This window comes from Salvia splendens, chromosome 16, assembly GCF_004379255.2.
Source record: "Salvia splendens isolate huo1 chromosome 16, SspV2, whole genome shotgun sequence".
In the NCBI taxonomy this organism is placed as follows: Eukaryota; Viridiplantae; Streptophyta; class Magnoliopsida; order Lamiales; family Lamiaceae; genus Salvia; species Salvia splendens.
The window spans coordinates 9,728,854-9,752,664 of record NC_056047.1 but is presented as its reverse complement, the minus strand read 5'-3'; the positions used below and the strand labels follow the sequence as shown (position 1 = coordinate 9,752,664).

The 23,811-nt window shown below is 39.0% G+C and overlaps 1 protein-coding gene, 2 long non-coding RNA genes and 1 other non-coding gene across 4 annotated transcripts; 2 read left to right on the top strand and 2 right to left on the bottom strand.

Annotated features, from left to right (window-relative positions):
• Nucleotides 1–233: 233 nt before the first annotated feature.
• Nucleotides 234–2,931, top strand: LOC121772348. The gene is made up of 3 exons (XM_042169411.1): nt 234–446; nt 553–761; nt 2,446–2,931. The coding sequence occupies exons 1-3, from the start codon at nt 354–356 to the stop codon at nt 2,738–2,740; spliced, it is 597 nt and encodes a 198-aa protein (XP_042025345.1). The 5' UTR covers nt 234–353; the 3' UTR covers nt 2,741–2,931.
• A 4,259-nt stretch (nt 2,932–7,190) lies between these two features.
• Nucleotides 7,191–7,262, bottom strand: TRNAT-CGU. Its single transcript has one exon. It is a non-coding gene; the product is annotated as a tRNA-Thr (tRNA).
• A 495-nt stretch (nt 7,263–7,757) lies between these two features.
• Nucleotides 7,758–9,532, bottom strand: LOC121770813. The gene is made up of 5 exons (XR_006043865.1): nt 9,386–9,532; nt 8,895–8,982; nt 8,499–8,580; nt 8,185–8,260; nt 7,758–8,073 (listed from the first exon to the last, which is right to left on the bottom strand). It is a non-coding gene; the product is annotated as an uncharacterized LOC121770813 (long non-coding RNA).
• An 11,549-nt stretch (nt 9,533–21,081) lies between these two features.
• On the top strand, nt 21,082–22,910 carry LOC121771088. The gene is made up of 2 exons (XR_006043930.1): nt 21,082–21,570; nt 21,983–22,910. It is a non-coding gene; the product is annotated as an uncharacterized LOC121771088 (long non-coding RNA).
• The last annotated feature ends 901 nt before the right edge of the window (nt 22,911–23,811 follow it).

Here is a 23,811-nt window from a genome sequence, read left to right as displayed (position 1 = left end):
ATCCCACTAATTGCAATCCAATCATTCTGATCAGAATGCTTAATCATTTTTTTATATCCAGAATTAAAAGAAGCGACCTTATTTCATTTTTGATTTATCACCATGCACTAAATAATGTGATACTCAAATATCGCAATAACACGTATGCTTTATTTATTTAATTTTAAAGCAGGTGTCAATTTTTTTTTCTATATTCTCTTTTCCATTTCCATGGTATTAAAGCGGAGTAAAGCCATAAATTCCTATACTTGCTTTTGTGACTCAAGCAATCAGTTAAAAGTTGAGTTCACACAGCTGGAACATTCTCACACCAACTAATACTGGAAATACACAGTAAGAAGTAGCTGAAAAAAATGGGGATTTCAGTTCCCATTCTCGCCATCGCCATCTCTCTGCACCTCATTGCCTTCGTGCTCGCCGTCGGCGCCGAACGACGCCGTAGCACGGTGCTCTATTTATCCATTTCTGTGTTATTCCTTTTTAATTTTAATTTAATTTATTTTTTTTAGCGGCGGTTGATTTGATTTCGAATTTTTTTTTGTGCTTGTGAAGGCGACGGTGAAGCCAGATGAGTACGACGAGAGAACCTACTGCGCGTACGACACCGACGCATCGACGGTGTACGGGCTGGCGGCGTTTGGACTGCTGCTGATTGCGCAGGCGTTGATTCACGGCGTTACCAAGTGTTTCTGCTTCGGGAGAGGGATGATGGGCGGCCGCCGCTCTACTACTCGCGCGGTCGTCTTCTTTGTTCTCTCATGGTGAGTTTACTTCCTGCTCCTTCTGCAGCTACCTTATTTACCATTTCTACCACTTCTGCAGATGTGCTTCTCTGTGTGTTGTAGGTCCTATACACGTGGTGGATTCTGTTGTGATTGAGTTAATGAATTTGAATTTGGTGGTAATTTTGATAGAGTTCTGTTGTGTGTTCTAATTGTAGCAAAATTGGCATTTATTTTATTTAGCGCCTGAGATTGTTGCTTCTTTTTGTCAGTGTTAGTTTGATGGTTATAAGTTCCTTTCAACTACAGGAATATATTTATTGTGAATCCGTGATTTCCTATTAATAGGGCTAGAAAGGGAGTATATAGCTTACTGCTAACAGAAATTGAAGTTATTATCCGGTGTTTTGGACTTAGTTTTGCCACAATTCTCTACTATCAACTCAACTGAGTGTATATCACCATCTGTTCTGTGTAAAATCTGGGCGATGAGTTGCAGTCTTGCACAAGGACCCTGTAAATTTCAATGATCCATTATTTGCATCTTCAAGTATCCCTGACTTTTGATTATGTACCCTGACTTGAAGTAAAGTGTGGAATTTAAATACGTCAAGAAATTTACGCAATCCAAACCTTCAACCAACAGATTTCCTACTTATGGATTTAAGTTCACCTTCATGTACTATCCAACTGCAACCATGGTCTCACTCTCATCTATCATTCTTACTCGATACATTCCCTATTTTCATTTAACATCACTTGGCTTTCCTAATTCATGCTTCCAGGTTTCGGCACAAAAGTGTGAAATTCTTAGCTTTAATCTACCTTTTAGAAACTAACTGAATACTGCATTGCAATTTGATTCCGAGTATTGAAATTAGGATTTTCTTTGAACTTATTAAGAGTGGCTAGATTTGTATATTTTCTTAATTGTCTCGATCTCTTGGTTAAATGCTTAGAGCATAATTACTTGATCATTGCATGAGTAAAGGCTTTCTTTTAGTATAGTATCTCATTACTGTGCTCAAATTGCGATAGTAACTATTGATCATATAGTTGTAGGAGTGAACTATTGTAAAATAAGAAATTAGAGATTACCTAGATGGGGAACAAGCAAGTACCTTCACCAGTTTATCTAACCTAAAAACAAGAAACTTTGGAAGTTCACATGGCATGAAATTTATGAAATGTCAACAACAACAAGCCAAGTAGGAGTTGAGACTGGCTACGAGAACTACCCCTTTGCATATATGAAAACCAAGTAAGAGCGGAGAGTCCTACTCATGGAGCTATGTTTTGTACACTACCTATCATTTAATTGACATAATAAGAAGCAATGAAATCAGTACCCACCCATTACTCTAGCAAACATAGTCACCGACATGACAATAATTGGTGAACATACTTGTCTCATTTCTAGAACCCCCTGCTTCTAATTGTTCTCTAGAATATATGTGTCCTCTCTTTTGTAAAGGGTGTAGGATTCAAATTACTCTTTCTCCCCTCCCCAATGTAAAGTAAGTAAAAACTTCAATGATGTGAAGCTTCTTACAAAAAATTTCTTATGCCCTTTTTCTGTAATATTATTCATATGGACTGGCTAACCATAATACACATTAATGCATACACGAGGTATTTGTATTCTTATATTTGTGGGATTCATACAATTAGATTTACTCGTAAATCTTCTATTCTATTTGGATTAAAATGGGGAAAACAACAGGGTCATCTTTCTAGCTGCGGAGGCATGCTTGCTGGCAGGATCAGCTCGGAATGCTTACCACACGAAATATCGAGCAATTTTTCACGTAGAGCACTTATCTTGTGCCACTCTTCGTAAGGGTGTGTTTGCTGCAGGTGCTGCCTTAACATTGTTAGCAGTGACGGCAACCACTTTTTACTATTGGATGCACACCAAGGCTGATACTGGTGGATGGGAAAAGCATCAAAATGAAGGAGTCGGATTAACCCCCTCACATTTTGCCGAGAATCAGCATCAGATGAAGACCGGTGAATGAGACAGCGTAATCTTTGATTGTTAAACAAAGGTTTTAAGTACTGTTTGTCATGTCTGAAATGATACAAAGATGTCTGCACTGTAATGTGCTAACTTAAGTGCAGTATATAAATATCTGTTGTAGAATTTTATTTTATTTTTGTTACTTTTGATCTCCTATAATTGAGCTGCGCAAATTGCAATTTAGATTTAGATCTTTAAGGCATTTTAAATTCGAAGAATGTCTCAATTTCTCGTTTTGTTGCAAATTCATTCCCTCTAATTTCTTTTTCAAATTTGAAGTTGAGATTTACATATTTACCAAATATTGGAATTCCAAATTGATTAAAGATTTTTGAAGCTGATATTGGAATTATAAATATATAGAGTTACTCCTCCTCTTCCTATAGTTTATCCTCTAACATTCTTATAATTTATGGCATTGACAAATCATGTCTTCATCTCATGGCTTCATCATTTCAATGCAGATAAAGTTCATACTCTGTAATTTGCTGGTAAACAAAGTTGGATGTTGGTAATTTTCCTTCTCATTTCTTTTATTAAACATCAAGTCCAAATATACCGTTTCCAACCTTGTCAAACTGTTAAGAAATTGATCTGCTAAAATAAAACCAAAAGCAATGTTGTAAAAGAACAAAACTGGAAGCACAGTAACACTGACACATTTTCATTAAACATAAGCAAGTTTACAAGCATTTAAATACTCATACGGAGTAGATACTATTTAATTAAACAACAGAGTCGTGCATTACATTAGGACACTCAAACACAACTTAAAATTCAAAACATATGAGATGCATATAGAGAAATTAGCATTTTGGAAAAGGAGTCCCACAAGAGGTGGCCACCTTCTTCGCACCAGGTGAGTTGATGAACTTCTGCAGATTAGGGTTCTTCATATACTGGCAGAGGCATGGGCTCTGCTCCTTTATCTTGGTGCAGCAAACAGTGGAAGGGCTGCCGGCCGTTGTGATCGCCACCGCGCAGGGGGTCAGCTGCAGTGGGTTGCACGTCACTGCAGCCCTTGCTACCTCAACTTCACCAATTGCAAGGACCACCACTATTGCCACAAATATGGCCACACACCCTACTTTGCTCTTCATTTTTGGTGTGTGTGTGTGTGTGTGTGTGTGTGTTTAGTGTTTCAAGTGTGGTGGGAGATGTGTTGAGGAAAGATTTGGTTTGCATCTCAATTTATAGGGAGTGCAAAAGAGAGATGGAAGTAGAATACTCATCTCTTTTAATGTGATGCATGTAGAGTAGTTGCTTTATGGCAAGAGCACATGTTTATATTTGTTGTGTGCGCGTTGGAATAGTGGTGCAATAGTTTATGAAATTAAGGTCTTGCCGTATTTGAAATTTGTAATCTATCCCTCCTTGAATAAGTGTTTCTTTCAAAACTTGCGATAAAAATATTAGTACTAAAAATCTTGTTTAGCAAGATTCATTGCTTTATTTAGTTTCAAATCTAATATTTATGGATAATAAGAGTAAAATTGCTTATTTATGGCTTAGTCACTATCGATATGGAATGGAGTTTATAATAGATTCGAGGTTTATTTTAAATCTAACTGATGTTCTTTATCTTGTGTGTGTGAGATTTCAAGTGTGGTCCACTTTTCTGAATTAACTTTATACATTGACATGTTTGTATATTGAAAGTGAAGTTAATCCATGTTTAAGAATTCTGAATCAGATTTCAGGCTGACTTCAATTCAAGAAATGCAAAATTATTCAATCATTGCATCACTTGGCATGTGAGCATCAATATGTGATTGGCACAAGGTCTTTATTTGGTCATAAAATCATACTCCCTTCGTCCCAGAAAAATATGTTCATTTGGGACGGCACGGAAATTAAGAAAAAATTGGTAAAGTAAGGGGGATGATGAGAATGGTATGATAAAATAAGAGAGATGAGAAGAATGGTATGGTAAAGTAAGAAAGATGAGGAGAATGATAGTTAAAGTAGTGTTAGTGGATAGTAGAACCTACATTATTAAATTAATATAACTTTTTAAAAATAGAATACACATATTTTTGTGGGACGGAGGAAAATAAAAAGTGCACATATTTTTATGTGACGGAAGGAGTATTCCTTTCATCAAGAAATATATTTGTGGTCATCCGATCACGCATTTGTCAAGAAATATATTGGTAGTACTATTTAAGAGCATATCCAGTAAGACTGGACGTCAAATAGCCCTCACATAGCCTTCACACTGCCACATCATCAGCACTACAATTCTCCTGCCACATCAGCTTGCCACATCAACTGGACATCAAATAGCCCTCACATAGCCTTCACACTACATATCCACATCACTAATAACAATTATATAATTTAATTTACAATCGTATCAACATACAGAATTTAATTTACGAGACAAATACATTTAAATTGAATAATACTATTAAAATTTCAAAAAGTACAATAATTTAAAAAAAATACATTTAAAAAAATTACATAAATTTACATAAAAACTAACGTCTTGCAATCCTCCGCGCCAACAACTCTTCAACTAAATCCTTTTGGAGTCGAATATGAGCCTCCGTCTGACGCATGTCGGCATGTGCTTGGAGGAGGGCTTCTTCATCGTGAGGTACCCCACCTCGTACGTTGGCGGTGGCGACGCCGTGGCTTGGACCGGTCTCATTATCGTCGTTGGCCCAATCAGTCAGTTGTACACCTTCATCTTCGACAATCATGTTGGCCCAATCAGTCAGTTGTACACCTTCATCTTCGAGAGAGAGTACTCGTTAAAACAAGTGGTGCGAATGAAAATGACGTTCAAAGCGCATATATATAGTGTTTTCAAAAGAAAAAAAAATAAAAAATAAAATCTGACGCCGGTTTGACGCCGATCCGGGACCCACAATCGGTTCGGCGTCAGAACCGGCGTCGGCGAAAAAATCGGCGTCGCGATTTTGACGCCGGCATTGGAGATGCTCTAACTAATTATTATGACAATAAAGGTAAATGAAATGAAAATAATTACCGAAAGGCGAAAATAAATTGAAATGCATTGCGCTTGTAAATGATGCATGCTGCAATCATCATCATTCCATGCTGATGTGTGATACTAATCATTGGAGTCAATTTTCCTAAATAAATTTCACCCTACTTTACTATTTTTTGCTTACTTTATTGACTACTTTAAACCATTTTCTTTTTATTACTTAATCTATGGACCACAAGGTTTTCTTTTCATTTATTTTTTGAACAGTAAATATTAGTACTAGTATGGTTAGTAGAACATGTGATCCTTTCTATTAGACAAAAATACTACATTCGTCCATGAAAATTTGTCACTTATTTCTTTTTTCGTTCATCCCTAAAAATTCATCACATTTCACTTTTACTATTTTTGGTAGTAGACCATACTGGCACTCACTGGCACTATATTTGTTCATCTAAAAATTCGTTCATCACTAACTCACTGGCACTCACAATTTATTACTCCTTCCGTCCTCGAAAAATATGGCACTCTCATTTTCTGTATTCGTTTTGAAAAAAATGATACTAATAAATAGTTTAAGTGGAGAAAAAGTAAAGTACGAGAGAGAATAATGTAGAGAAGTCTCTTGTCTATATTATTCTCTCTCTTACTTTTCTTTCTCTCCACTTTAACTATTTATTATCATTTTTTTAAAACAACTGCAGAAAATAAAAGTGTCCTATTTTTCATAGACAGATGGAGTATAAAACTAATATATAAAATTAAGACATACATGCCACCAACTTTTCCAACCCATTTTTTATTACATTTCTTAAAACCCCGGGTCAATGGTGACGAATTATTAGGGACGGAGGGAGTACTAAATAAAGTAGATTATTTTTAAAGAATAACTCAAATTGGTAAAGTGAATTAAGTTTAGGACTGGGAGATTATTAATTAGTGATTGCTCAGTACTAGGTGGTATATGGTGAAGCGATTGTTAGTAATTAAGATCAATAAAATTATAGGATAACAAATATTTAAAAAGGGCAAGTTAAGTACTTATAATTGTAGTTTGAGTAGTGGATTCCCAAACAAGGATAAATGAAATTGGTTGGCTTGTTCTTTTCGGTGATGCGATGTGCATGCGCCTCTCTCTAATCATACCATCATATGAATTACTCCATATATATGCTCTCTTTTATTCTCCCTTTTCTCAATATTTAGTCTCCAATCAATTCTCTACTTTTTTGTTTATTTACTTTTTGGGGATTTTGTTAAAAATCGGATTTGGAGTAACACATATTGTGGTATTAATTAGTTAGTACTATTTGTTTAATCATAAGCATAGATATGAGTAAATGATTGTGAGTATATATTTCTAGAACTTACCTATACACTCCTAGTTTTCACTATATTTTCTCAGCAGATTAGATGTCTTTTTCATTTAGTCAATGTAATTTGAGTATCAATTCCGTGATAAAAGGAAAACATATGAAATTAAAGCACCAAAAGCCCCCGGCGAGGATCGAACTCACGACCTTTCGCTTACGAAGCGAACGCACTACCACTATGCTACGGAGGCAATTGTTGATCTCAGAGAACTCTTATCACTTCAAATCTCTGTATCATTAAAATTACCGTCACGATCATAGTTCCCTTGCATTAGGCTTGCTTTCATAAAACTAAGTTTTGAAAATATATTTGATTGTCTTTAAATCGAGGTGATGAAATTTAGTCAAACTACTTTGAATTCTTTTTATCAAGATATTTCTCATTCATCTAATAGGCAAGAGAGGTTTGAGTTATGTTTGAAATAAATGAAGAACTATTGTCGATCATCTAAAAAAAATTTCTTCTCATCGACCACCTCAATCTCCACTTCAAATCTTGTCTCATACACATTCATGTTCAAATTTGTTTGAGATTCTTATCAAACCTACCCCCGCAATGATGCATTGACAATTTTTGCCAGAGATCAATATTTATCTAGTTCGTCAAAGAAAGCACCAACCACCAAGACACTAGAATAAATTTCATCATGAAAGATTCCAAATTCCACAAAATCGAGAGCAGGAGAAGAAAAAAAAACTCAACCTTTATTGAAACCAAAAACCTAGATTCAATTAAGTGAGTACATTGATCGATAAACAATAATGCCTTGATAACCTTAGATTCATGATATCAAGATTTCGGGCATTGGGTAACGAAGAACGTCGAAAAAAATTCAAGGGGTTTTCTTTGGCGAGGATCATCCGGGGTGTTCTCAACGGTCGTGATCTTCACATTCGGGTTTATCATCTACAGTATAGAGATAGCATCAGCGTTAAACTATGTGTAAAAAATATGCAGAACCTCCTTCACAGTCTCTGCCAGCTCAAGCATTGTGAATTCACCTGATATAATATATCTCTTGAGGAGTTAGATATTCGGGAGCCAAGAAACGAGATGGAAGTGATATGAAACAGAAGAAATAAAGTTTAACAATCAAAGTAAATGGATATGACCTGGATTGCCAATGTTGATTGGCCCTGTATGATCTCCTAACATGTTCAGTGTGTCCATTACGTTAGTCTTTATTGCCTGTTGTGTATCATGGCAGGGACAAGAACTATCAGAAAATAACACAAAATTTGCCAACCATTGATTCACAAATTCTACTATGCAACTAATGTAGACACTATGTGTACGGTCTTATTCAAGAAAATGTAGAAAAGATAGTTAGTTAGATGTCTTCATCAACTTTGTAGGGAAAGGCAAAGACATGAACTTTATAGGGAAATAATTAGAGAAGGAGAGTAAGGCATGACAGTTGACTGACCTTCAGTGGATTGTATTTGTAAAAGATCGGTGAAGCAGAACAAGCAAGATGGTAGATCCGACTAACAAAGGCTCTGTCACATCTGCAGACGAAAACATTGATAAGTACTCCACAAAATAGGATAGGGTGGTCTAAGAGACATAATACCATGCACAAATTTCTCAACAATATAATATGATTTCTAGTTGTATAAACTTATTAATAAAAACTGTATTCAGGAGTAAGACGTATATATGACGTATTTGGACAAAAACGAAGCCCAACAATTCAGAATCTACACAAATATCCATTTGATCCGGAGTGGGTGCTTAAAAGTTTACTTAGCTGTTAAACTTAATCGAATCATGGAACCTTATTTAAGATATGTATGATTAATGAACCATAAAGAATGCTCACCGTGTCGAATAAGCTCAAATCTTGGATGGCCAATCCATCGGCTCAAGTTATCCTTCGAGCCAGTGAAGTAGTTATCCACAACAATCACCTGCGCAACAAACACAATGAGAAACAAAAACATTTTGCATTTTGCATCAGTTTATCAACTAAGTGGGAGCCAATGAATGCAGCCCCACCGGTGACCAGAATTCTCATGTTTGCCTGTCATCAAGTTGGTGAGTTAGTACAAGATGTACAAAGTGAGAGAAAAGTAAGTAAAATCATACAGCCAAAGCAAGTCCCTTCTTCATGCTACTGCCAATTACTACAACATTGTGATTAATTTTCAAAAAGTTCAATTTGATAAAATAGTAAAATCAAGCAACCTATGTCCATATTTTAATCAGTTTACTTTATCTAATTGTTAGATTTTCTTGTAACATTTATCAATAAGTGTATGCAAAGTTGAGCACTTGGAAACTCGATCTTCAAGTATGAAAATATTGCGGTACCTGAAAGAACTTTGCTTTGATCACCTCTGAAGTAATAGAATTTTCTAGTAGTGAAACTCGAACACGTCTCCAGCTCCAATTGCAAATATTTGACATTTATATAGTAGCCACTAGGCGACGCAATTGTCGTCTTCATATCCAACAAACTAAAGTTGTGGAAATTGATAATTTAATGTGGAAATTAATCCAACATTGCACCTAACGATTAGCAAAGGGGGCGACACACAGAGAGAGAAGATTAGAGGAAACTTGCTGATTAATTTTGCAGTTGAAAATGCGAGATCCTCGTACCTTCAACGTTACTCAATACCAATTCAAATAGATTTCAGCTCAGGCCATCAAATTTCAATTTAATTTTGCTTAGATTGCAAGCTAATCAAATGCAATTAATTGGACTTACATATTATTAAGTTAGTAGTACTATAGAATCCCAAATATTCATGTTTCGCAAATTAATCGAGCTAAAGCTATATAAAATTTAAACAGACTCTTCAAAATATTAATCATCAATTCAAAAATTAGTTACTCCACCCGCACCCGTTTGACTTAAACGACGCATTTAATTTGGTACAGGTTAGGGGTGGCAAATTGTGCGTGTCGGGTCGTTATCGTGTCGACACGATAACAACAAACACGAACACGACTTGTTAAGAAAATCCCAAACACGAACACGAACACGACTCGCTACCCTCAGACACGAACACGACACGAACCACTTCGGGTTAACACGACACGATAACAACACGTACATGAGATGACACGATAACGACTCGATAACAACACGATCTGATAACGGTTAAACCTATTAAAAATATCCAATTGCTAATTACAAAATCTGATCTAAACATAAAACATCAAAAATTTCTTAGTAACAAAATCCAACAAAAATCCAACAAAAATGAAAATAATAAGAATTAATAATACTATAATATTATTTCTTAATGGATAACACGAACCCGACACGAACACGACACGAAATTTTCGTGTCCTTAACGGATCGACCCGATAAGGACACGAACCCAATAAGCTCTGACCCAAACCCATTAATTTCGTACCGGTTCGTGTCGTGTTATCGTGTCGTGTCAAAAATTGTCAGCCCTAGTACAGGTATTAAGTAAAAAATATTGAATGAGTATAATAAGAAGATAATAAAGTAAAATTGAAAATAAATTAACAGAGATAAGAGAGAATAAAGTATGAGATGATATAAAATAAGAGAAAATTGAAAAGAATAAAATAGAAGAGATAAAATAGAATAAAATAGTAGAATGAAATAAAAAATATTTTTGTCTATGTAAAAAATAAATTAATTATTTTACTTGAGATATTCAGAAAAAGAATACGAATTAATTAACTTAGAATAAAAGAAGTTTAATAATGAAATATATATATTTTGAAGGGTTTATCTTATGAAAAACTAAAATTTTACTATTTGTAATTTTAAATGGAACATAAAAATATTTTAACACTTTTAAAGAGTGTTATATTTAGAACATTTCTTGAGTGGACTTGAATTATTTTGATTAATTTTTCTATTATATTTCAATAACTTTTAAAGAGTCTACTTTTAAAACTGGAGAAAGAGAGTTCTGCCCTTACTTACAAGTTACAACTAAATATAAAAAACTCCCTTCTAAAATTCTTCTTAGACATGGATTAGTATTTTTTATAGTTTTTTTATACTACTCTATACTTTAAGAGTGAACTACCTCAAAAGTCTCTAACATTTCGGTTTGTGACTCTGCAGGTCCCTAACAAAAAAAAATAACGCCAGAGGACCCTAATGTTAAATATAATCACGAATCATAATTTTTCGGACCAAAATACCCTCAGGCCCTAAAAGGGCATTTTTGTCACTTCATTATATTGTTGACATGTGATTTCTGCCACATTTTTTTCAACAACTTCTTGTGTAATTTTCTAATAAATTCTAGTACTTCATACGTAATTAAAATTTTGTCATTATTTACACTTTCTATTTTTTTATAATATACATATTTATCATTATCTGCATTAATTAATATGAAAATAATAAAATGAGACTCTTTCTTCCTTATAAAACTCATTTTCAGGTATTTTTCAATGTTTTCTATATCCACTATTTTTTATTTATTTTTTACCTTGATTTATCGATCGATTTTATTTATCATGACTGTATCCCAATTTTGCAGTATTAATTTATAAATTTACATTGTCTTAATTTAAGATACTTTTAATAAAAAAAATCTACAAGGATTAAATTGCTAATGCCACATGCTTGAATATTTTCAAATTATAACTCATGTTTCAATTTTATCATGAATGACAAGAAACTATGCAAATTTATATATAAAGATTGAATATTCATTTCAGTTTGAGCTAAATTAAAATTCTTAATAAAATATTAATAAATATAAAATCTTCTTAAAGTTGGGAGTACATTAACAAATTAGTTCGATGATATATACTGAAAAAATATTTTAAATGTCAATGTTTCAAGAAAATAATACTGTATCATTTAATTAAATATGAAATATTTTTTATTCTGTGTATTATTGATTCAGATGTTATTTCATAAATAACTTCACTTTTCCATATTTTTGTTGTTTCTCAATGAATTTCCTATATGATATAACTAGTATATTGTTACCACTAACTAGAAATAGAGGAATATAAGAAGTTTTTTTTGTGTACAAATATTGACAAAATTTTAATCAAGTATGAAGTATCATAATTTATTAGGATATCACATAAAAAGTTGTTGACATAAATGTGACAGAATTCATAGGTCAGCGAATTTAGGAATTGCCAAAAATGCCCTTCAAGCCATTTGGGCATTTTCGTCCGAAAAGTGGCTAAAAACATGATTTGTGATTATGTTTAAAGTTAGTGTCATCTGACGATTTTTTTTGTTAGGAACCTGCAGTGTCACAAACCGAAAAGTTAAGAACTTTTGAGGTAGTTCTATCTTATTTCAAAACAACACCCACAACACACTCTTCCTTCATTTAATTATTGATAGATTCCATCTATTTTTATTTTTTTATAGTTATTTTTATCTTATAGTAATTTATTAACTCCAATTTAATACAAATACAAAATTTATTAAAATTCTAAATATACATTTGATTAAAAACTAAAAAATACATAATTAAAATCGTATGTAGTATTTTATTGAACACATTACATAATCTAAATTAAAATCTATCTTACATCCATATGCTACTTTTATTAATATGCTAGCAAAATTTTAAATATATACTGAGAAAAAAGAAAAGACAAATAAAAATTTAAAAAGGTGAGAAATAAAAAAATATGACAAAATTGGTGAGGGCACCAACCCACCACCTCAAACCGTGTACAATGTTTTAACTTTTAATTTTATAAATCATTTTTACTCCAATTTTTTATTTGACCCAATCCTTTTATAACGTTTTAATCAATATTTACATTACCTAAATTACACATCACGGTCTATTTTATAAATAAGTTCCAGTGTGCGTTTTTTTTTCTCTTCTGAAACGCTAATAAGGCTAGTAATACGAGTATGCATTATTATTTTAAAGAATAATTAATATTGATATTCAAATTCAACTAAGTATGAAATGTCTGATTTTTTTTCTTTTCTTTATAAAAACAATATTAGACCTTAGCCCAATTGACCCAAATATAAGAACAGGCCTAGCCCATCCAACCACAGGCACTATATTTAAACTTAGCTACATCTTACGCAATAAAAAACAATAATATAGTAAAGCGACATCAACCAACCAATTTATACTTATATTGTTTATTATTATCATCATCATATATTCACATAAAATTAAATGTGTAAAAGAAATCAAGAAATCAACAAATGTCCACATTTGGGTGTGGAGCAGGCAACTTCAAACCATGGGTCCACATAATTACATCCCAATCTTTTCATGTGAAAATTGACATTTTCTCTTAAATTTTTATTTTTAGAAAAGTAAGTCGACATTCTCGACGAAAAATGATGAATGGGCGAATTTTTGATGGTGATGAATGCAGGAAGATACAGATCACGACACAGAGATTTTACGTGGTTCGATTTACTGAGGTAAATCTACGTCCACGGGAAGAAATAAGGGCAGAGTTGTATTGCTTGATCTGTTTTCTTACAGCTTACAATACAGACTTGCTATTTTGTATTTTATCTCTAGAAAGCGAGAGAGTCTATTTAGAACTTAACCCTATCTATCTGATCTAGGTTCTATTTATACATTGAACCTAGATCGTGGCATGCAGCCATTTACTAGGTAGTGGATGTCGTGGAGATCGTGGCGATCTTGCATGGGTCCACTATCCTGCATGAGTTAATGACTGCTTGACACCACTAAATAGATCGTGGGTGGTGGAGGTGGAAATCCTGCATGAGTCCACTATCTCCTAGTTCGGTCGAATACTGAGACCGAACTGCTGAATTATGGCCGAGCAGCTTTTGCCGATCTGAGAGTAGAGCTTGATGCCGACCTGAGAGCAACCGAGCTGTAGGCTGGGGCCGAACTCTTTGGTTGTGCCGAACTGAACTTTGATACTCTTTAGTCATGCCGAACTGATACTCTTTCTTGGGCTTTAGGCTGATGGGCTTTACTGCTGTTGGGCTTGTTTAGTACGTACTCCATCACTACCCCCCCCCGGAAAGCGAAGTGAATTACTTCGGCATTCTGGAAAAAGGTACGGGGTAAGTTGATGTTTGTCCTCGGTCTTATGAAGTGAACTCTTCTTTGACCGGACTCGTCTTTGGTCTGATGAAATAAACATCTTTGACCGGACTCGTCTTTGGGCTGATGAAATAAACATCTTTGACCGGACTCGTCTTTGGTCCTAATTTGGCGAGTTTTATCGCTCGGATCGGACTTTCCGTTGTCCTAATTTGGGGATCGGACTTTCCCTTGTCCTAATTCGGCGAGTTTTATCGCGTGGATCGGACTTTCCCTTGTCCTAATTCAGGCAAGTTTTATCGCGAGAATCGGACTTTCGTTGCAGTTCGTTTCAGACGAAGTGCTTGATTTTTAAGCCGAATTGTGGTCTTGTATCCTCTTTAGAAGCTTGGACTTCACAATCGTTGGCTTGTTGCAGCTCGTTTCAGACGAACTGCTTGTTTAAGCTGAATTGTGGTCTTGTATCCTCTTTAGAAGCTTTGACTCACAATCGTTGGCTTGTTGCAGCTCGTTTCAGACGAACTGCTTGTTTAAGCTGAATTGTGGTCTTGTATCCTCTTTAGAAGCTTTGACTCACAATCGTTGGCTTGTTGCAGCTCGTTTCAGACGAACTGCTTGTTTAAGCTGAATTGTGGTCTTGTATCCTCTTTAGAAGCTTTGACTCACAATCGTTGGCTTGTTGCAGCTCGTTTCAGACGAACTGCTTGTTTAAGCTGAATTGTGGTCTTGTATCCTCTTTAGAAGCTTTGACTCACAATCGTTGGCTTGTTGCAGCTCGTTTCAGACGAACTGCTTGTTTAAGCTGAATTGTGGGCTTGTATCCTCTTTAGAAGCTTTGACTCACAATTGTTGGCTTGTATATGTTCTAAGAAGGGGATCAGCCTTCGAAGAACAAGATACCTCAGTAACATTTGTAAGAGACGACACGCACATAGACAGACAAAACGCATATAGACAAATAAAAAGCACATAGAGACAAAGACCAAGCAAACCAAATAAAGCACATTGACCGAACAGGACTCAAGACTGACTGACCGGACTGTCTCTTACAAATGGAACTTTTTGAGGTTGGAAATGTGCCATGTTCGGGGTACCTGTTCTCCTGACATGTGAGCCAATTTGTAAGACCCTTTGCCGAGGACTTCTGACACCCGATACGGACCTTCCCATGTGGGTTCGAGTTTGCCCAGCTTTTCTGCTCGGCTTACTTCGTTGTTTCTCAAGATGAGATCTCCCACTTGAAATTGCAGCTTCTTCACCCTTTGGTTGTAATACCGGGCTACTTGCTCCTTGTACTTGGCTGCTTTTATGCATGCCAATTCTCTTCTTTCTTCGGCAAGATCTAGCTCGGCTCTCAGTCCGTCGTCATTCATTTCTGAGGAGAAATTTAGAGTTCGGGGACTGGGTACGCCGATCTCCACCGGAATTACGGCTTCAGTGCCGTACACCAGACTGTACGGAGTTTCACCGTTGGAGGTTGTGGGTGTAGTTCGGTAGGACCATAGGACTTGAGGGAGATTTTCTACCCATTGTCCTTTGGCTTGTTCTAACCGAGCTTTTAACCCTTTCACCAGGATACGATTTGTTACCTCCGTTTGTCCGTTTGCTTGTGGATGAGAGACCGAAGTGAACCGCTGTTGAATATTCAGCTCTTGGCACCAATTCTTGAACGTCTTGTCGGTGAACTGAGTCCCGTTATCCGAGATGAGGATGTGGGGTATGCCAAATCGGCACACTATGTTCTTCCAGACGAAATCCAATGCCCTCGAGCTCGTTATCGTAGCTAATGGTTCAGCTTCCACCCACTTCGTAAAGTTGTCCACGGCAACGATTAGGAATTTCATTTGCCGAGGAGCTTGAGGAAGTGGTCCCACTATGTCTATGCCCCATTGCATAAAAGGCCAAGGGCTCTGCATAGTGGATAGATCGGTCTGCGGCATCCTTGGGATATTTGCATGGATTTGGCACTTCGGGCAGGTCTTGACGAGCTGCACTGCTTCTTGTACCAAGGTTGGCCAATAATATCCCCATCTTAGAACTTTTTTAGCTAAGGCTCTAGCTCCGATGTGGCTGCCGCACGATCCTTCATGAACTTCTCTGAGGATGTAGTCCGTCTCTTCTGGTCCTACGCACCGCAATAACGGCTGGAGGTAAGACTTTCTAAAGAGGACTCCTTCATGAAGTTCGTACCGAAGTGCTCGGCACGTGATCTTCCGAGCTTCTCTCTTATCCTCGGGCAATTGTCCTTGATCCAGATACTGCAAGATCGGCGTCATCCAGTTCGGCGAGCTGGATACTGAATGTACCTCGGCTTCATCAATGCTTTGATGCATTAATTCTTCCGCCTTTGAGCTCGGATCTGATGCCAACTTACTTAAGGTATCTGCTCGGCTATTTTCCGCTCTGGGAATGCGGATTATCCGAAAATAGGAGAAACTTCGGCTGATGCTTTGCGCTTTGTCCAAATACTTCTTCATTCTCTCGTCACGAGCTTCACTTGTACCCAACATGTGATTTACTATGACTTGTGAATCACAATGGACTTTGAGAGATTTGACGAGCAGACTTTGCGCTAACTGGAGTCCGGCCAGGAGGGCTTCGTACTCGGCTTCATTATTAGTAGTGGGGAATAGGAACCGAAGTGAGTAGGTTACCTCGTGTCCGTCGGGAGCGACAAGTAAAATACCAGCTCCACTTCCCATCTTGTTTGAAGCTCCATCTACGAATCCGCTCCAGCAGTCCGGCGGCTCTACTTCGGATTCCAAGGGCTGTGCTAGTTCGGCATTGGCAGAATTCTTCTGTTCGGCAATAACAGGAATTGCTTGATCGAACTTTGCTTCTGTAAGAAAATCTGCCAAGGCTTGTCCCTTGATGGCTTTCCGAGGTAGATACTCGATTGAGTGTTCTCCCAGCTCTATGGCCCATTTGGCGATTCTGCCTGATGCTTCTGGCTTGGTCAAAACTTGCCGAAGAGGCAGATCGGTTAAGACGCATACCTTGTGAGCATAGAAGTATGGCCGCAGTCTCCTTGCTGCATTTACTAACGCCAGAGCAATTTTCTCCAGAGGTTGATACCTTGTTTCTGGACCTCTTAATGCTCGGCTTGTAAAGTAGATGGGAAACTGCTTTAGGCCTTCTTCTCGTACAAGCACCGCGCTAATGGTTTGATCGGATGCCGCTAAGTATAAGAAAATTACTTCGGCTTCGGTTGGAGCAGAGAGAATAGGAAGCTCGGCTAGATAACTTTTGAGCTCGTCAAAGGCCTTTTTCTGCTCGGCTCCCCACTCGAATTTTGGTGCCTTTTTCAACACCTTGAAGAACGGCAGTTGCTTTTCGGCTGCTTGGGAAAGGAATCGATTCAGTGCGGCTAGACATCCGGTTAGCCTTTGCACGTCATGTATGGACTTCGGCATTGCCATGTTCTGAACGACTTGAACTTTTGAGGGGTTTGCCTTGAGTCCGTCCTTTGAAACCCAACAACCCAGAAACTTTCCCGAATCTACCAAAAAGGTACACTTTTGGGGATTAAGTTTGAGGTTGGCTTTCTTGAGCACGTTGAGAGTGGACTTGAGGTTGAGCTCGTACTCCGAAGTGTTTTTGCTTTTGACGACTATATCGTCAACATACACTTCAACCTGCTTTCCGATTAGGTGCCGAAAAAGCTTGTCTACCATCCTTTGATAAGTGGCTCCGGCATTCTTTAAACCGAATGGCATCTTTTTATAAGCGAAAATGCCGAAATCGGTAATGAAAGCTGTTTTCGGAGCGTCACTCTCATCCATCAACACTTGGTGATATCCTTTGTATAAATCAAGAAAACAGAAAATTTCGAAGCCGATCAAAGCTTCTACTTTTTTATCTATATTCGGAAGGGGATAGCAATCTTTAGGACAGTGCTTGTTTAGATCGGTAAAATCTATGCACATCCGCCATCCTCCTTCTTTTTTCTTGATCATCACAGGATTGGCCACCCAAGAAGGATATTTCACCTCGTATAGTACATCCGCTTTTAGTAATTGGCGGACTTCGTCATGGATGACTTGGCTTCTTTCTGCCGCAAAGAGTCTTTGCTTCTGTTTTACTGGCCGGATTGAAGGATCAATATTTAACCGATGAGTGATTACCTCGGGGGGCACTCCGGTCATGTCCAACGGAGACCATGCAAAGACATCTTTGTACTCCTTGAGGAGCTGAATGGTCTTTTCCCGGAGTAGAGGCGTTCCTGCGAAGCCGATCTTGACCGTTCTGGATGGATCATCTTCGTATAACTGAACGGTCATTGAGTTCGGCTCTGAAGTGACTTCGGTCATCTCGCTTGCCTCTGACTCCGGTTGCTGTGATTGCTATGCTTGATGGTGCCGAACTGATTGTTCGGCACTTTTAAGCGCAATCTGCAGACATTCTTTTGCTCTCTTTTGATCACCTCGGATGACCGCTATCCCACCTTTAGTGGGGATCTTGATGGTGAGGTGATAAGTAGAGCAAACGGCCCGAACTGTGTTGAGCCAGTCTCTCCCCAGGATGATGTTGTACGGGGACCGAGCTTTCACCACAAAGAACTCGATCATCGTATTGGAGCTTGTAGGCGCTTTTCCCACCGTGATCGGAAGGCTGATAATACCTTCAGGGCGGGTGTCCTCCTGGGCGAAACTTTTCAGAGGAAGTGGAGCCGGACTGAGCCGAGCTGGATCCACTTCCATTTTATCGAAACATTCTTTAAAAAGAATGCTGACTGACGCTCCTGTATCCACAAATACTCTGTGGATCAATTTGTTTGCCACTCCGGCTTGAATGACAATAGCGTCTTGGTGAGGAGAGATGGCTGGGACGGGATCGGCATCTGAAAATGTAATCACTTCGTCTTTTTTCAGCCTTTTATGTGTTGGCTCCTCTTGATTGGAACCTCTGCGTTCTGCTTTTAGGGACGACTTAGTCTTCCCGGCAGGGAGAGCATCAATAGTCAGGATTACTCCATCATATTGCGGCTCGTCGTCGTCTTCGGGATCCTCATGCCTTTTCGGATCCTGAGGATTGCAGTTCGCACCTCTCTGCCTTTTGTTCTTTTTCGGCTGCTTGCTTTGGTATTTTTTTAACGTTCCTGTTTTCACAAGAACATCAATACCTGCAGCCAAATTTCGGCACTCCTCGGTATCGTGACCGTGGGTTTGATGGAAGGAGCAATATTGATCCTGAGGTCGGCGCGCGGCCGATTTCGTCATCCGCCTTGGTTTTTCGAACATATCGGAATGTAGTTCGAAAATTTCCGCTCTTGACTTGTTTAAGGGTACGAACTGAGCGGGCGGCTTCTCAGGATTGAGACGTGGTCCCAATCTGCCTTGTACCGGTGCCCTTTGAATTCTTTCAAAAGGAGTTCGGCGAGAAAGCCTCTGATCGCTATGATCGGGCTTCTTTTCGTCTCCTCGGGATGAGCTGTCTAAAGACCGTTTTCGACGGTCTGCCTCATCCGCACGGGAAAACTGGTCCGCAATGTCCCACATCTCTTGAGCTGTTTGCGGACTGCATTCCACGAGCTTTCTGTAGAGAGCTCCGGGCAGGATTCCATTTTGGAATGCCGAAATGACAAGTAGATCATTGAGATTATCTACTTGTAGGCATTCCTTATGGAATCTCGTCAGGAAGTCGCTGATCTTTTCGTCGCGACCTTGACGTATAGAAAGCAGCTGAGCCGAAGTGATCCGGGCTTCCGCTTTCTGAAAGAACCTCCTGTGGAAAGCATCCATTAGATCTCGGTAGGATCTAATGCTGCCTTGAGGAAGGCTGTCGAACCACCTTCTGGCGTTCCCGATGAGCAGCTCGGGGAACAGCTTGCACATATGGACCTCATTGAGACCCTGGTTCGCCATATTATATTGATAGCGTCCCAAGAAGTCATGAGGATCCTCTAGCCCGTCATAAGTCATTGACGGTGTCCGGTAGTTCCGCGGCAAAGGAGTTCGGGTGATATCGTCCGAGAACGGAGTCTTTAATGCTCCGTACATGGCGAACCCGACATCTCTTCGGTACGGAGGAGATGGAGTTCTCCTGTGGTTCCGGTACCGAGGAGGAACAGGAACATGTCGGGGTTGAGGATTCTTTCTCCTGGAAGACACGTCACTACTGCGGTAGTGACTTTCATGTCTGGATGAGGAGGGAGAATCCGCCGTTGTCTTCTCCGGCTGTTGGCTCTTCTGCAGGAAGGTTAAGAACTCCTCCTGCTTCTCGGCCAAGAACAGCTTGACAGCTTCATTTAAATCAGGCTGCTGGGAAGACTCGGTGTGTGGACCTTTTGAGCGGCTTGTTCCTTCTCCGTGAGAACTGGAAGTAGATTTTTCACGAGGCTGCTTTCCAGGCCTATGGGCTGCTGGATTAGCTTCCTCATGGTTATCACGAACGGAGGCACGGGTGTTATGTGATCTGGTATGCATTTTTTTGGTAAAAGAGGATCAAAAACTCGCTTTATCACAAATTTGGTTCTCTGTTTCCCACAGACGGCGCCAGTGATGAATGGGCGAATTTTTGATGGTGATGAATGCAGGAAGATACAGATCACGACACAGAGATTTTACGTGGTTCGATTTACTGAGGTAAATCTACGTCCACGGGAAGAAATAAGGGCAGAGTTGTATTGCTTGATCTGTTTTCTTACAGCTTACAATACAGACTTGCTATTTTGTATTTTATCTCTAGAAAGCGAGAGAGTCTATTTAGAACTTAACCCTATCTATCTGATCTAGGTTCTATTTATACATTGAACCTAGATCGTGGCATGCAGCCATTTACTAGGTAGTGGATGTCGTGGAGATCGTGGCGATCTTGCATGGGTCCACTATCCTGCATGAGTTAATGACTGCTTGACACCACTAAATAGATCGTGGGTGGTGGAGGTGGAAATCCTGCATGAGTCCACTATCTCCTAGTTCGGTCGAATACTGAGACCGAACTGCTGAATTATGGCCGAGCAGCTTTTGCCGATCTGAGAGTAGAGCTTGATGCCGACCTGAGAGCAACCGAGCTGTAGGCTGGGGCCGAACTCTTTGGTTGTGCCGAACTGAACTTTGATACTCTTTAGTCATGCCGAACTGATACTCTTTCTTGGGCTTTAGGCTGATGGGCTTTACTGCTGTTGGGCTTGTTTAGTACGTACTCCATCAAAAAATGTCGAAGCAAACTAGCTCACGTATTTTACCATCACTATGTGACAAAATAGAGGGCGTGAAACATTCTTCCAAACCAAAGATATGCAAGCCTAGTTCAGAGAGAAAAAGAGCTCCAAATCCTTTCGGAGACGCCAATCCAAATCGAGCAGCTAAACCCACATCCGCAAGCAGCACGATTCCCCACGGCTGCCCGGCACCTGTGGGAGTCCGGGCCGGCAGGCAGGCAATAGAATCAGCCGATAGGGGCTTCAAATTCAATAAAATAAGATGCATGCATTCTTTGCCCGATGGATCCGGAATCCACGAAACTCGTACCACCTTGAGGTCATAGACATACACCAATAATAAAATAGAGAAATCATCGGTGCGTACTTACGTCCATCATCAACTCCATTTTCATGTCATAAATATTTGCACGAATTTTGTCAGCCAAAGAATAAAGTTTTCTTGCCATGTAACTCAAAATAACATTGAAAAGTTAAATCACAACCATTAAATATAGGCTACGTAACAACAATATTGGACAATAGGACCACATACCAAATTGGCAACTTCTCAATTTCAAAGAAATCAAAAATATCTCAACAATTAGTTGGGGCCAATTTTAATTGCTTGTGCCACTAAATGTTCAAGGCTTTCAAGTATTTCGGTAAAAACGTCACTAGATGACAAATAAATGTAGAGACTACATTTTTATGCTACCGGACTGAGAGTGACAAGGATAAAATTCAATTATTACGGAAATATTGTTTTATTATAATGCTTGTTATGGATAGATGGCTAAGGAAGCAATGCAAGTGCATGGAAGTGAAGTATGGAATGCATCTCACCTAAGCAAGAAGTTTCATTCAAAAGGTAGTTAACTAACTGCTACTAGCAGTTGGAGCTCAAAAGTGAAAGTGGCGGTTGTAACTAATTCTGAAGTGAAGACTTGTTCACTCATTTTAGTTCTTGTTGGGTATAAGTAGAGTAGTTAATCTTTTGTCAAAGATGATTGTAATCACTTCTTGGTTTCAGCTTAATAAAGTTTGAAACACACTTTCTCTCAGTAGAAAATCTTCTTCTCAATACAAGATTGATTGTTCTTGATTGATTACGGTGCTTTCTATTTTCATCAATTGGCGTCGTCTGTGGAAAGGCGATTGATCGATCAAGAGTGTAATAATGGCAGCAAGGCTCGAGGCACAGAAGTTCTCGAGGAAGAATGACTATGGCTTGTGGAAAATGAAGATGAGGGCTGTTCTTGTGCAGCAGGGGCTTGTTGCGGTTCTGACTTCGGCTGAATCAGAAGGGAAAGGAAAGGCTCCTACGCTAGATGAGAAAGCTCAGGCCAAGCATGATGAGATGCAATTGAAAGCTCATAGTGCTGTCATTCGACAATGATACGGATTGGAGGAGGGGGAGAGAGAAAGATGATTGGGCCGGCAGAGAGAAAGGAGGAAACAGGTGGAGAAGATTAAGGGAGAGAGCTGATTCCTATTTTTATGCTTTTCAAATATTTGTTATTCGATTTCCTTTATTTTAGCACTAGAATTGGCTATATATAGAGAGAGTCTCCTAATAGAGAGATCATCTTGGAGAGATCATTATTGGACGAGTTTTTCTCGTAGGCCTCCTTCGTGAGGATTAGGCCTCTGCGGAGGATTTCCCTTTCTTGTTTTGCTATTCAGTTTCTTTCAATAAAGCCGAGCATTTATGATTCCAGATTCTATATTATATTCTCGTTCATCAGCCTTTACTCCTATCAATTGGTGCGGTGAACGTGGATGAATTCCAGGACGGATACGCGATTGGACGAATTGGAGAAGGCTGTAGCAGAGTTGAAGTGGCGGTCCCAAAGGAGGACAGATCAATTCGAGGATTTGAGTACTAAGTTAGATGAACTCAGACGGGAGTTTCGGGCTTCCCTTGCTGCACATCTGAGGACCTTTCCCACACCCAGCAATAATACTGCGGCTATCCTACCCACGGTGACAGCCCCATTGCTGCCCTCTAGTCCACCTACTCCTACACCAGCAACTCCACCTACACCAACAACTCCACCTACACTAGCACCAATGACAGCACCGCTGCTGTCCTCGTGCACTATTATGCCACAGTTTCAACCTTCCGTCTTGCCTCTGTTGCAACATTGTGATCCTGCGGCTACTGCGGACCATGCCAAACTCTTGGTTTCTTCTGGTCCGCCTACAACAACCATGGTGTCAACACCACGGTTGTCCTCCAGCCCCAATATTCAGCTTCAGCCTTTGCGTGGTTTAGTTTTGGTTGCTGCCCACCAGTCTATGCAGTCGATAGTTTCCCTTCCGGACCCCCCATATGCAGCAGTTGACGCTCCATTCTCCCATCAGGCCATGCTGTTATTCCTTCATATAGTTGGCCATCTTCTATGGTCCAATGCTCTGGCTACTATCCAAAAGTATGAGTTTGAACCTCCACCAGACGAAGTACTTAGGGTCCAGATTTAGACCTCAGCCTTGAGGGCAAGGCTGTTTTGAGGGTGAGGCAGTTGATACGGATTGGAGGAGGGGGAGAGAGAAAGATGGTTGGGCCGACAGAGAGAAATGAGGAAGCGGGTGGAGAAGATTAAGGGAGAGAGCTGATT